At 43.5% G+C, this 15388-nt stretch overlaps 1 protein-coding gene across 1 annotated transcript in view; it reads right to left on the bottom strand.

The window, feature by feature from the left end:
* The window catches only part of GAS2 (growth arrest specific 2), a 160550-nt gene continuing 145162 nt past the window's right edge, over nucleotides 1-15388 (bottom strand). The window contains exon 8 of the mRNA XM_056851518.1: nucleotides 1-554. Coding sequence (XP_056707496.1) covers nucleotides 336-554 — 219 coding nt within the window. The 3' untranslated portion in view covers nucleotides 1-335. The remainder of the gene's footprint in view (nucleotides 555-15388) is intronic.

Genomic DNA, 15388 nt, shown 5'->3' with positions numbered 1-15388 from the left:
TCATACAAATATATACCACATTTTATTTCTTTAACATGAATCATATTGTTTAAGTCATTCTAAGAATACATTCATAGAGTAATAATTTGGCTAAAAATATATGTCTATTCTGTATTTGATTTTAGTAATTAACCTATCAAGGGTAACTTGCTATAAAAAGGTACAGTACTAGAAATAAATAGTTCTACAGTTCAACAATCCACAAAATGGGTTGCTATTTCCAGTCTGTGTGTGATTTTCACAACTCTTTTTAAAGCGCCAACTAATTTGACTACACTCAAGAAGATAGTGTGGACCTACATATACACAGTCCCCAATGAATTGAGCAAGTAATTTCATTTAATCTCCTTTTTGGTTTTGTAATGGGCAGAAACAACCAAGTAGCTGTCTGGATTCATGTCCTTGATGGTTGGAGACTTGTTCTGGATTGGCGATGTTTTCCCATCCACCCGAGAGATCTGCAGCATCCGGCACGGGTCATGTTTCAGCAAATACCCTGCAAATGTCTCCCAGCCTCCTCCTACACGAACCATCACGTGTTTGTTGTGGAGCATCTGGATTTGTAAAAAAGAAAAGGGAAAAAATCCTGAAAGACTTTAAAAAAGCAGCATTTATGTTTGCAATTGGTAACTATTCCCGAAGTTGCTTAAAACCAATTTAATCCAATTAAATCTCATTGAAATTACTGGGACTGTGAGCACAATCCTAAAACAAAGAATGCTCTTCCATTACGTGGCAGATAAACCAGGTCTGCCACTGAGTGTACAGGTAACAGAAAGCCATAATCGGTCCTGGTTGCTTTATCTGTTTCCAAATACACGTGTCTCATTCATGCGTCACATTTTTAGAGGTACACTTAAAAAAATTAGGTGTATACCTCAAAATCGTAATATGGGAAGTGATTCTAAAAATGTTTATGACTGAGGATAATGATTGTGGTACAATATTGAAATGCATTCTGGCTGACAACCCAAATAACTACTGGCAGTTGAATATGAAGTACAACATTTCTCTCTCTTGTGTCTTCTTTTTGTCACTGAAGTTCATAATGTTGTTAAAGAATGCTCCAGCACAGATGGAGGTGGCAGAAGGCTTCAATGTGCTCCCCTGACAACCGTGAGTCTGAGACCATACAGCTACATCATACCAAACTAGGATTATAATTTCATTTAAAAAATAATAATATTACATTGTGAATATTCAGATTTTGCCTGTTGGGCTTCCAAGGGGAAAACAAATGAAAAACTGTTGCAAACCCCCTTGTTAAATAGAAAACAGTTAATCTAACATAATTTATACTTGTTTTTGCCTTACGGAAAAGAAAAGTAGAATGAGCAAAAGCCATAAGATAGCTCAAGCAGCCAGGAACATTAATCCCTTTCACACTCAGTACTGGCAATGCACATGAGCAACAAACAGGATGTCGCATATGGAAATGGGTCAGAGAAGAGACGACTTCCCCCCTAATTTTTCTTTCTAGCAAGTATCTGAGTGTCTCTGAAAGAGACTTCCATTCTTTGGAAACTGTTGGCGAAGACAGGAATGTTTTCAAATCCAGTGTTTTATTTTTTTTTTATTTAGGAAATTTATATGCCACCTCTCCAGAGAGCTGCTCGAAGTGGCTGACAAGGTTAAAAGAAAATCAATAAAATGATAAGAGCAGACATAAAATGGCCAATATTAAAACAAGCCATAAAGCCACAGGACATAAAGCAATCCTTGAGTTTGAAAAAGACCACTAAAAAAGTTTTTAAATATGATACATCACCACCCCCATTTCTTCTGAGAGACTCCCAAGGGCTATAAAAGTTAATGACTCTGTGCTGTTTCTTCCTTAGTTTTCCCTCTTCCATTTGCCAACAAGATTTCTATAATATTTAACCACTCTACTAAAAAAGAAGCAGTTTGCGCCGGCTGTGCAATGGAAAAGGTTTAGTAATATTGTCCTTGTAAACTTATTTGCACCAATGGAGGGTTTTCATTGTTGTTCTAGATTTATAATATTTTAAATGGCAATTTGAGAAAACAATAAAAAAACAAACTGCATGCACGCTGTACTCCTCTAATTGGAAAACAATATGCTTTCCCTAAAACATTTCAACAATAGGTCTTATTAATGTGCTTTTTGCAATGCTATTGTTGACTGGCTTTATGAACTCTCCTAGAGGAGAAATTGAAAAGTCAAAGAATGAATAGGGCAAGGATTTTGCAACTTCATAGCTTAGTAGTTTGTCTCGTATTATGAAATACGTTCCAGGCATGCACAAATCTGATATTGCTACTGAGCACATTAAAAATCAAAGGGAGCAAATATCTAACAATGTAATCATTTCAGGAGATGTTTGTGATTATGAAGCACATCAATCTTTATTATGCTTGTTTCCTCTGAAGGAAAGCTTCCACAAGAGGGCTCTTTCCTTCAAGAAATATGCTTGAATTTGTATAAGGGATTTGCAGGATGCTGAAAATGAAGAGATACTAGCCAAAATGAGGAAAATAAAATTATAGTAAAATTGACCTACTAAATTTGCATCACTGTATCTTAAAGGTCTGTTGACCTTATAACAGGCTCAAATCCTTCCCTCTTTTCGGCCCTCATGCATGGATCCAAGATTGTGGCCTCCCTACTTTGGGAACCCTGTGATCTACCTGTATTTTTGATCCAGCCAGGTTAGAGTGTCAAACTAGGACCTAGGAGACCAAGGTCCCATTTCCACTCTGTCATGAAAGCTAATTGAGTGATAGGTTGCCAACCTCCAGGTGGTAGCTGAAGATCTCCTGCTATTACAACTGATCTCCAGCCGATAGAGATCAGTTCACCTGAGAAAATGGCTGCTTTGGCAATTGGACTCTATGACATTGAAGTCCCTCCCCAAACCCTGCCTCCTAAGGCTCAGCCTCAAAAACCTCACACCAGTGGCAAAGAGGGACGTGGCAACCGTATTGGGTGACCTCGGGCCAATCACACACTCTCAGCCTAGTCTACCTCACAAAGTTGTTGTGAGGATAAGAATGATATAAGCTGCTTTGAGTCCCCAGAGAAAGGCAGGGTATAAATAAACAAAACAAATAAAACCACAATTTGTTGTGATATCCAAACACAGGTGATCTAACCAATCAGTTTGTTTCCCATCCACAAACCATGGTTTAATAACATAATACAACCTAGAGTGGATCCCTTACCATCCCAAGGATAGAAATGAACATACGAAGAACTCATTTCCACATATATTTCAATGCTACAGGCTATGGAATAGAGTGTCACTAAAATTAATCACTGTCCCTTTGCATATATTTGGTGGTGGTGCCGTCAAATCACAACTGACTTATGGCAACCCTGTAGGGTTTTCAAGGCAAGAGACATTCATTGGTGGTTTGCCATTGCCTGCCTCTGTGTAGCAACCCTGGACTTCCTTGGTGGTCTCCCATACAAATACTAACCAGGGCCGACCCTGCTCAGTTTCTGTGATCTGACGAGATTGGACTAGCCTGGGCCATCCAGGTGAGGGCTCACATACACTTAGGGGGCATATTTCCTTATAGGGGATTAGCAAGTGCATTTGTGAAACAAGATGTTGTTTTACTGTAAAGTAAACAACTTCTTTAATAAATACCTCATGCTATGCCAGAAAACCCAGTACTGAGTGATTTCTATCCAACAGACAGAAAGGGTGCTGGAAAAAAATCGTGGTTGTATAAACTGCAATATTGTATTTGCATTTGTAAATCTCATTCCTTTACAATCCAGATATAATTAATATTGTCCTGTAGTAAACCCTGAACTGGATGGCCCAGGCTAGGCCAATCTCGTCAGCTCTCAGAAGTTAAGCAGGGCAGGACATGGATGGGAGACACTCCTTCCCCAGGAAATCCTGGGTTGCTATGCAGAGGCAGGCTAGCAAACAGCCTTTGTCCATCTCTTGCTTTGAAAACCCCCATGACAGGTTGCCACAACTCAGCTCCAACTTGATGGCATATTATATACACAGTAAAGCTTTTAGAAAAGAATCTCCATATTGAGAAAATCAGGATGTTTGTAACGAACATTTGTCAAGTCACAGCAGACTTATGGTGACCCTGTAGGTTTTCAAGGCAAGAGACATTCCAATGTGGTTTGCCATTGCCTGCCTCGGCGTCACACACCCCGGTATTCCTTGGCGGTCTCCCATCCAAATACTGAGCAGGGCTGACCCTGCTTAGCTTCTAAGATCTGACGATATCAGGCTATCCAGGGGCTATTCAGATCAAGGGCGAGTGGCCATTACGGAGAGCTAAAGACTTTTGGGGCCTGTTGTTATGATAATCTTTTGTGGTAATTGTTTTTTAAAATATACAAGTGGTGGATCTGTGAGACTCACCCCCATACACTCGCTGGCTCACTTGCTGGGCCAGCCACATGATGGCCAGCCTACCTGCCTGCAGCATTGCGGCTTTCACCTGCCTGGCCTACCTGCCTGGCCTTGGGGGTAATCTGAGATGGTGGCTTCCATTCCCCTCCCTCACCCCCTTCCAGATTGAAGCGCCACCGCCTCTGCCCAGTTGGCTTATGTGGGGTCTCCTTGTCCCCTGCTAGGGTTGCCAACCTCCAGGTACTAGCTGGAGATCTTCTGCTATTACAACTGATCTCCAGCTGATAAAGATCAGTTCACCTGGAGAAATTGGCCGCTTTGGCAATTGCACTCCATGGCACTGAAGTTCCTCCCCTCCCTAAATCCCGCCCTCCTCAGGCTCCGCCCCAAAAACCTCCTGCCAGTGGTGAAGAGGGACCTGGCAACCCTATCCCCTGCCCTTCTCCTCTTCCAGCTGCCAGCCCCGCAGGGCTGGCAGTGGAGAGGGGGAGGCAACACAGCTCACCTAACAGGCTTCCTGGCTCAAGGTGGTGATGGAGGGGGGGCAGCAGCAGCTCCCACATGTCCACCCTGCCTGGCATCCAGCTTTCCCTCATCTTTCCTGGGATCTCAAAGCTGCTTTACTGAGAACATCACAACCTAACTGGGGTGGTACACAGGTAAAAGCGAAAGTACAGATCTTCCTGGTCCCACCCACACCGGTGCCATTTCCCTGCCCCCCCCTCCACAGTGGCCATTTCCTCCCCACCATCAGAAGGCTTTAAAAAAAATTTTAATCTGCAAATGACTATCCTTATAGTGGTATAATGTTATAACAGCTTTCATTTCAAAAAAGTAAGTCTCCAGCCACATTTCGTGAAGATAATGTGAACACATGAACACATGAAACTGCCCTTACACTGAATCAGACACTTGGTCCATCATAGTCAGTTTGGTCTACTCAGACCGGCGGCAGCTCTCCAGGGTCTCAGGTAGAGGTCTTTCACATCACCTATTTGCCTAGTCCCTTTAACTGGAGATGCCAGGGATTGAACCTGGGACCTTCTGCATGCCAAGCAGATGCTCTACAAACTGAGCCACAGCCCCTCCCCTAATGTGCTTTCCCCCTTATATCTCACAAGTTAGACTTAAAAAGAAAGAAATGTAGAAAGAATGTAGACAAGCTGGAACATGTCCAGAGGAGGGCAACAAAGATGGTGAGGGGTCTGGAGATCAAGTCCTATGAGGAAAGGTTGAAGGAGCTGGGTATGTTTAGCCTGAAGAGAAGACTGAGAGGTGATATGATAACCATCTTCAAGTACTTGAAGGGCTGTCATATAGAGGATGGTGCTGAATTGTTTTATGTTGCCCCAGAAGGTTGGACCAGAACCAACGGGTTGAAATTAAATCAAAAGATGTTTCCATCTAGACATTAGGAAGAATTTTCAAACAGAGCGGTTCCTCAGTGGAACAAGCTTCCTCGGGAAGTGGTAAGCGCTCCTTCCCTGGAAGTTTTTAAGCAGAGGCTAGATCAGGGGTTGGCAAACTCATTAGTCAAAAGAGCCAAATATCAACAGTACAACGATTGAGATTTCTTTTGAGAGCCAAATTTCTTAAACTTAAACTATATAGGTAGGTACACTGTTTATTAACTTAATAAACTTTAATTAAAGTTTTAAGTCTTAATTAAACTATAGGTACACTGAATAAAACTGGATATCATACTTAATAGTGATCTTATTTATTGATAAAAATTAAATTGTAAGTCCCTGCCATTTCCCCCTCCCCGTCCGGAGTCCTCGTCTGGAGGCCTGGTCTACCGCCATAAAAGCCTATTGATAGACCTGGCCTCCGACTGAGTCCCATTGGGAGGCCAGGTCTACCCATTGGCTTTCTTGGCAGTAGACCTGGCCTCCCATAGAAGCCAATGGGTAGACCTGGCCTCTGAAGGGGGAATTTTTCCCCTCCTCGGAGTCCAGGTCTACCGCCAAGAAAGCCAGTGGGTAGACACGGCCTCAGCCGGAGGCCAGGTCTACCAAAGGAAGCCCGCCCCACCCAACAGCTGATAGGCGGGGGGGGGGCAGGAACTGCCCCCAGCAATCGCGCGGCTAGAGGGGAGGAGAGGCTTTAGCCTCCCAACCATTGAGGTCAAGGGAAAGGGGACCTGGCCATTCTCCACGGCGGGGGGGCAGGGAGAGAGACAGCGCGCCCGCTCGCCTGCTCTCTCGCGCTCTCTCTTTCTCTCTCTCAGGCACGCTGGCTCCGCAGCCCGGCTGCCAGCGCGAGTGGGCGTGAGAGCAAGGGCTCCAAACCAAGTTTGGAGAGCCACACTCAACAGGCCAAAGAGCCGCATGCGGCTCGAGAGCCGCAATTTGCAGACCCCTGGGCTAGATGGTCATCTGTCAGCAATGCTGATTCTATGACCTAAGGCAGATTATGAGAGGGAGGGCATCTTGGCCATCTTCTGGGCATGGAGTAGGGGTCACTGGGGGTGTGGGGGGAGGTAGTTGTGAATTTCCTGCATTGTGCAGGGGGTTGGACTAGATGACCCTGGTGGTCCCTTCCAACTCTATGATTCTAAATTCAGTGATCCTTGTTATAATGACATATAATTGCTGATTAAAACAACAACAGCAGAAAAGCTCTTGAAAGTACAGGGTGGAGAATGGCAGCTGCCAGGGGACTAGGACAGGGGAACTGTGGGGAAACATTGCCATGTGGAAGCCTCACCGTTGCTGCACTGTATCTACAGCTGCAGCAGCAATGGAGAAACCTCACAAGAAAACAGAACAGATAAGAGGCACCCAGTCATGCTGCTGAAATCTGACCAAAGTCAGTGAAAGCTGGGAAGCCTCTGTGCATAATCACAGCCAAAGGCATACTGAATTCAGAAACAGATAAAGCGCTCTTTACTAGTTTCTGCTGTGCCTTTAATCTTCAGTCTAACAAAAAGAATACTAAAATAAAATAGAGTCATAAACATAATAATTAGACATGGCTACAAGCACAACAACAGAAGATGACTTCTTGACTTCAAAGAAGATCCCTAGCCTGAAGGAAATGCCCTTTCCCTCCTGCTAAGTTAGGACTCAATGAAAGATTCATAAACTCTGGAGTGGATCAATCAACACAAACCTTTAGAGGTCACCCTTCTACCCGGGGAAGAAATGTTTGGACTTCTGAAATTTGATCAACAATACACTCAAGGCGTTCCCCCTTCCTTGTTGTCACTCATTTCAGCTATAGGAGCAGATCTGAATAACACTGAGATTCATACAATTATTTGCAAAGTGTCAGCAGCTTATGCTTGGATATTCAAGAATTCTTTACCAAAGGCAAGCTGTTGTTATTTCAGAGATGAAAGCCTCTTCTCTGATTTTCTGCTAGAAAGGAAATGGAAATATTTATGTTGTGTTAGAACCCGCCCTCCCCTCCATTCACAGACAAACACCAAATCAGGAAGCTAGCTTGAAAAGTCAGCAGAAAACCTGTTAATTACCATAGTTTTAGTCTTCAGTGAATTTTCAAGGTCAGTAAAGGATTCCTTTCCCCTTTCTTTTAAATAGTAGGACATTTGGCTAGATGCCTTACTTCTTACTCTACTTTCCTTCTTCCCATCAATAAATCAAGGAAAGCCCAAAATACCCATAAAATCATTGCTTGAGCAGCTGAAAATCCATTTCACTCAGTATTCTGTCCCCAGCAAAGGACAGTAAGTGGAGTCACTCTTTGCTGTTACTAATTTACTAACCAGATAAGTAGGGTTGCCAGGTCCCTCTTCGCAACCGGTGAGAGGTTTTTGGGACGGAGCCTGAGGAGGGTGGGGTTTGGGGAGGGGAAGGACTTCAATGCCATAGAGTCCAATTGCCAAAGCAGCCATTTTGTCCAGGTGAACTGATCTCTATCGGCTGGAGATCAGTTGAAATAGCAGGAGACCTCCAACTAATATCTGGAGGTAGGCAACCCTACATACAAGCCTTGAATAAGGAAGTGTTAGTTTTACCCATCATGGCCTGTAAATAAATCTTTCCTCTATTAATTTCTCTAATCAATTTAAAAGGACTGTTAATGCTAGCACCTTATCAACCTATATATTTTTCCTGAGAAAAAGGAGGCAAAGCATTCATACTATCGATCAACCTGTTTTTACCATTATTATGGTCACCATAGTATCTACTAAATCTGTTCCTAAGTATGAGATGGGCAGGAGAATGAAATAAAATGAATTAACTGAAGCATTTCAACTACCTACACGAATGTAATTGTTATTACAGGGTATTTGGTTTTAGATCGCTTATGCTTTCCCACCAGATTCAAATTACCAGCCATTTTGCAAATAGTAAATGGCTATAGTCAGCAAAGGAAGTCTCATGTATGACAAAGTCAGTTTAACAACAGGGATTTAAAGAAATTGGATCTAGAATTTGAAACACTTCTGCCTCCTGGGAAACCCTGCACTATGTTTTCAAACACTTACTTATACTTTCCATTTGCAAGATATCTTTGCAGGCTATTTATCCCTAAAGGGAATGATACCCTACTTCTTCCCTTAGGCTTCTGATGAGACTGCTTCTTTATAGATATTTTATTTCTATGCTGTTTTATATGTAATCGTTGTTTTAAGATAGCAACTTATCAATGTAACTTTGCTGATAATTGAGGGATTTTTTTTTTACTGTTGTTTAATGTTGAAGAATATAACCACAGGAATTCAATAGATCAGTTGTAAAGTGGAATATTTGAATGAACATAAGGAAACAGAAAGCCAGCATGGTGTAGTGGTTAAAGTGTCAGACTAGGACCTGGGAAATCCAGGTTCAAATCCCCACTTGTGCCATGGAAGCTTGCTGGGTGACCTTGGGCCAGTCACACACTCTCAGCCCTGACCCTGGCTAGTATTTGGATGGGAGACCTTCAAAAACTACCAGGTCATGACATGGAGGCAGGCAGTGGCAAACCACCTCTGGACGCCTCTTTCCTTGAAAACCCTATGGCAGGGGTGTCAAACATGCAGCCCGTGGGCCAGATCCGGGCCCCGGAGGGCTAAATCTGGCCCACGGAGCCGAGGCACCCCCTTTCCCCCCTCCCCTGGCCTTTTCTGGGCTTCCTGGGGACTGGGGCCCATGCGTGGCCGAGGAGGGAGTGGGGAAGGCTGGTGTAACCAGGGGGTGGGGTGGAAAGCTTTCCCGGTCACACTGGGCTGTGGGGCCGCTGGCGTGACCGGGGGTGGAAGGCTTTGCCATGGTCGCACTGGGGCGTGGGGCTGCTGGCGCGACTGGGGGTGGGAGGGAGGTTTTGCCCTGGTCACGCTGGGCCGTGGGGCTACTAGCGCAGCCAGGGGTGGGGTGGGAGGCTTTTATCTTTTCTTCCTCTTTTTCTGTCACCCTCTCTCCTTTTCTTTCTCTCCCTCTCTTTCTTCCTCTTTTTCTGTCCCTCTGTCCCTCTGTCCCTCTGTCCCTCTTTCTTTCTTTCTTTCTTTCTTTCTTTCTTTCTTTCTTTCTTTCTTTCTTTCTTTCTTTCTTTCTTTCTTTCTTTCTTTCTTTCTTTCTTTCTCTTCCTCCCTCCCTCCCTCCCTCCCTCCCTTCCTCTCGTATTTATTGATGTGCACATGGCCTGGCCGACCAAGTGACATTTATGTCATATCTGGCCCCCCTAACAAATGAGTTCGACACCCCTGCTCTACGGGGTTGCCCTAAATCAGTTGTCTTAGTCTTTTCCTCTTCCTTTGCTCTCAGAAATATAGGGCTACTTTTTGCCAGGTGAGCTAGTTCTGCTTGGTATGCTCTGAGAACTTTTATAAAAGCTTACAAGACCTTTTGTGCCGAAGAAATAAAGGCCAGGCATTTGGGAGTTTTTTAACTGCTGAGCAAAAGTGTTTTTACTGCTGAAAAGCTATGATATTCCATCACTGTGATAACTTCGACAGCAAAAAAAAAAAAAAAAAAAACCCCTACTCATGTCAACAATGGAATAACAGGTAATATGGAAAGCAGACGTTACATTGTCAGATTAAAGCTCTTGCAGTCTGGCCTGCTGATTTGCGGTGTTATGAAGCCATTCCACAATAAGATGATAAAACTGTTCTGTTCTCTGTCAGTGCCTTGCCAAAGATGAGATTAATAATGACAAGGTACAATGCAAATCCCCCAGTCCTTTAACAAAAGTTGCAAGATGGAGATTAAGTGATTCAGCCCCTTCCTATTCCTGAAAAAAAAACCTTCATAAAAATAACATTGTATTTTCTAGGAGGGAAAGGAGGTGTTTTCATAACTGACAAAGGACTTGCAAATGTGAATAGCAGCCACTGGATGGCAGACATGTCCTGTGTATTGATTATATAGGCGAGAGAAACTGCAAGACAATTTCAAACCAGCAAGCTCTATAGGGGTAGGATGGTATTTCAGGCAGTTTAAGAAAACAAAGCATATATTTTCTTATTATCTAATATCACTGAAACTTCTGATAACTGAGCTGGCAATCTCCAAAGGTTCCTCTAGAAGCACAGGCCTCAAAATATGTCCCCAGTATCTTCGGTACTCAAAGGAGAAACCATAATAAAGTGAAAGGGTCTTTCTATTTTCCTTCCTTCAATATACACTCCAACAGAGCAAAAGATGAGACAACTCAGAATCAGGCCTCTAAGTTAGGGTTGCCAAACTGTCCAGAGAAGACTGATCTAAACAAAAACAACTTGCCACATTTGGTGACATGATGTTTAGTGTATTTGCCTCAAGTAATGACAGATAACCAATGTTACTCTGTATTGCACAGCATAAAGGATTTCCCATGGTGACAGATTTCCCTGCCTTGATGGTTTCATATCCCATAAGGCATTGCAAGCTTTCTAAAGAAAAATGTAGAGGTCAGTTACTTGGATGTAGCTGAACATTTCCTTGAGAAGAGATAATTTTTCTCTCTTTCCCATTATACTAGACCATTGTCACCCAGTGAAACCCATGTAGAGCAGATTTAGAACAGTGAGCACTCCTTCACATGGACCTTAATTTTGGAATTCACTGCCACAGGGAACAATGAAGATCGTGGTAATGTCTCTTCTCAACATTCTGTAAATATGTTCTAAAGAAGTTCAGGTAAACTTCATTTACTAGTTCTGATGACTTAGTCATGACTGAACCGCCATGTTCAAAAGATATGGTGAAATCAACTAGTTTAGATTACTTTTAGACACATTCTGAGTAGACAGGTCTGTTGATGGCTATTAATCATAATGCATGAATGGAAAACCATGCCCACAAGGTGGTATATCTCTAAGCACCAGAAGCACCAAGGGAAAACAACTGGGAGGGTTTCATGTAGAATTCCAGTTAATGGCCACTGGCAAAGATGCTGATACAATGAGCCAATGCTTACTTTCTCATGATGATTTGTGAGCATGTTATATTTTTATCCTGCTCTTCTAAGGATGGGATCCTAAGCAGAGTACAACCAGTGGGTATTTGGTACTTTAAGAAAGGATAGTAGGCACTGCCACAAAATAACTGTAATGGGAGGTGGAATGAGTCACAAAATGGAAGCCATGTCAGGCAACTGCAAGACGTCCCAAGCCAAACTACTTGGGAAGTCCCAAGCCAAACTACTTCTTATGATATAGAGGCAATTGTTTCTGAATGGTCACTTTCTGCAGCCCCAAAAGTGACACCTTCTGGCATCTTTTGAAGCATCCTCTGCTCTAGTGGGATGAAGAAAAGTCAGGGTTGTCTCTGTGGGAAGAAGCAAATTGTGCCCCAGAAAACACACTGGTGTGCACCATGGTGCCCACAGATCCCATGTTGGGGATCACTCTTCTGGAGAGTTCAGGTTGAAGATTAGACAGATGTGTCCAAGACCTTTCAAGTTGCTTAAAAGTGGTGAAGATTTGAACTGGGACTATCCACATCCAAATCCCAACTCTTTGACCACGACACCTTTGGGATTGGAAAAGGAAGACTCCGGTATCTTCTGAGTGCATTTTCTCAATATTTGCCAAGATACTTCAGGAAGGGATAATTCATTATTATATACATACAAGCAGGGAACACACATGAACTTGAATTTTTCCCTGCCCCACATTCTCTCCACTTTATCTCCTCCTGGCAACCCCCATATTATCTTCCCTTTCCCAGCTTCCTTCTCTCCTTCCCATCAACCTTTCTTTATCTGCCCCCCCCAGTCTTTATATTTATTTATTTACTTAATTTATATCCCACTTTTCTCCTCAATGGGAACCCAAAGCAGCTTACATCATTCTTCTTCATTTTATCCTCACAACAACCCTGTGGGGTAGCCTGAGAGAGTATCACTGGCCCAAGGTCACCCAGCAAGCTACCATGGCAGAATAGGGATTCAAACCTGAGTTTCCCAGATCCTAGTCTGACCCTCCAACTATCACACCACAGTGGCTCTCAGTTTCCTCTCCTTCCCCCCATTTGGCAGAATTCCCTGGGGAAAGTCTGGCCAAGATACAAAAGTCACATGGTACCAAGTTACTCAGGTGAGTTGTGTGATGGCCACTGCCAGACCCAGCCAAGTTGCGCAAGTTGTGAGGAAGTCGCTGCTGAGCCCTGGTGAGTTGGGTGGCATTGAGTCACAGCCACCACCACAGCTGGGTGAGTTGCACAAATTGTATGAGCATACATTTCTCAGTGGTTGCTGTTGGGCCTGGCCCCGCTGAGTCTTCCCTCAAAGGCCAACCAAAGCAGCCCAGGAAAGGGCTCTGCCTTCTCCCCCCTGCCTTTGACTGGCAGAAACCAAGGTTTGAAGGTTGGCAATATTATTGTGGTAGCCTAACAACCCCCACAATGGCCCCTGGGATCTCAGGGGACATCCATTTCTTAAAGGTACATATGATTGTTCTTTTTATTATTTGGGGGGGGGGGTGTTTAATTCCTAGGGTTGCCAGGTCCCTCTTTGCCACTGATGGGATATATTTGGGGTGGAGCGGGGGCGGGGTTTGGGAAGGAGGGCAGGGTTTGGGGAGGGGAGGGACTTCAATGCCATAAAGTCCAATTGCCAAAGAGGCCATTTTCTCCAGGTGAACTGATCTATATCGGCTGGAGATCAGTTGTAGTAGCAGGAGATCTCCAGCTAGTACCAGAAGGTTGGCAACCCTAAAAATCCCCAATGTATTATTTTTAAGATTTCAGGTTTTCTTCTGCAAAGCTGGAGCTTTTCTCAGGTTTGTCTGTTCCTGGATCCAATCTCTGGATTTAGGTATACACAGATGGGTCCATGTTGAGAATTAGATATATTGATACCTCGGTGAACATATGCTTTGATCCAGAGCCCTATGGTCATGCAATTTGTCTGTAACAAATATGCCTTAAGCCCCATGTCCACAGCAGATTTTCAAAACTGCAATAGCAGGATAAACAAGCCCACGGAAATAATTATTCTTTTCTACCAAATACTTTCCAATTAAGCCAACTGGCCCAAACATTCTACAGACATGTACATGTGCTGTCACATGGGGTTACACATTTCAAGGAAATGAGGAAGGAGATATAATTCAGAATTGCAGATGTGCCCTAAAACCCCTCTCTGCAGTAAGAGCAGCTTTGAAAACACGAATGACAGATTGAACTGGCTGCAAATTTTAATTAAACCTGTAAGTGAGAAGTCTGAAGCTAGCTGAGCCTCAGCTGTAAGATTGCTCTGACCCAATAGAGATGAGGTGCCAGAAAGCAGAAACAATTTGAGAACAGTCATAATATTCTTGGAATCCATTTATTCTGGTCCCAAATAATGACATGGCTTGGGGGGGGGGGCAGCTTTATACTGCATACAATACAAAGCAATACAAAGCAATATGTCCTTGGTTGCTTAGCAATGCTAGAATAATGGGGGGGGGGATCCCATTGGACCATTGTGCTACCTTGTCTTGCTGAGGGTTATGTCGTGCTTGTCTTTAGCATTTTGGTAAATCACTAAAGCTCCTCACATTGAAAATCCTTGAAAAGTCAAATGGTAATGAGAAAAACACAGTGCTACTCTTTCCATACTTTCGGGGGGGGGGGGGTGTTAGGAGACTTTTTGTTCAGATGCATTTTTTCCAGTGTTGCCTGTAGAATTAATTCCAGCCACATAGGAGGAGATGAGCCCACAGATTCATAAACCTAATTTTCATGTAGCCATGAATCCGGTGGTACAAAAGAGCACCGGTTACCTATTCAAAACTAAAGGCATGTTTACATTAAAGTTACATCACGTCAGCCCATAAACTATTTGTACAGAAGTCAAGAGACTTAAAAGCGATATGAAAGGCAAGTACGCCAGTATGCTGGAAAGTGGATTATGCTTCCATTCCTTTTGGTTCGTGTACAATTTTATATTGCCACAGAAATCTTTTTCATAGGAAATAAGGGCTTAGATTAGGGTTGCCAACCTCCAGGTAGTAGCTGAAGATCTCCCGCTATTACAACTGATCTCCAGCTGATAGAGATCAGTTCACCTGGAGAAAATGGCCACTTTGGCAATTGGACTCTGTGGCAAAGAAGTCCCTCCCTTTCTCAAACCCCGCCCTCCTCAGGCTCCGCCCCAAAAACCTCCCGCTGGTGGCAAAGAGGAACCTGGCAACCCTAGCTTAGATCCTATGCTTACTTTCACTTTCATAGCACTATTATCCACTGCAGAATACAGTCCCCTGACACAAGGCCCATTTTGCTCATCAAAAATGCTGGTCTTATGTGAGTGGAAAATACCTAGTGTAAGTGGACTGCGCTCTGCAACAAAGGACCACCTCTACAATGGAAGTCCACACTGTCCAAGTAGAAAGAAAGTGCAGTATTCAAGCCAAGGTTGCCAGACTGGGAAAAATAGGACCCCTCGTTATTTGAATATATGGATTAATAAAATTTATGCCTGTTTAAACTTATTCATGTCGTATCTGAAGACAGTCTCCTAAAGCCTAGAGCACATTCCAGAGGCCAGATTTGACATCACTCCCAAACTCCTTGATCTTTTTCTCAAATAATATTAATTGTTCACCTCATCAAAATACTCAGAAGGACAGCCCAGTTCTGAGTACCTTAAAGTGACACATAGTAAATTCTCCATGCACACTC

This window comes from Euleptes europaea, chromosome 6 (genome assembly GCF_029931775.1).
Source record: "Euleptes europaea isolate rEulEur1 chromosome 6, rEulEur1.hap1, whole genome shotgun sequence".
In the NCBI taxonomy this organism is placed as follows: Eukaryota; Metazoa; Chordata; class Lepidosauria; order Squamata; family Sphaerodactylidae; genus Euleptes; species Euleptes europaea.
This window is presented reverse-complemented; position numbering and strand designations above follow the sequence as displayed.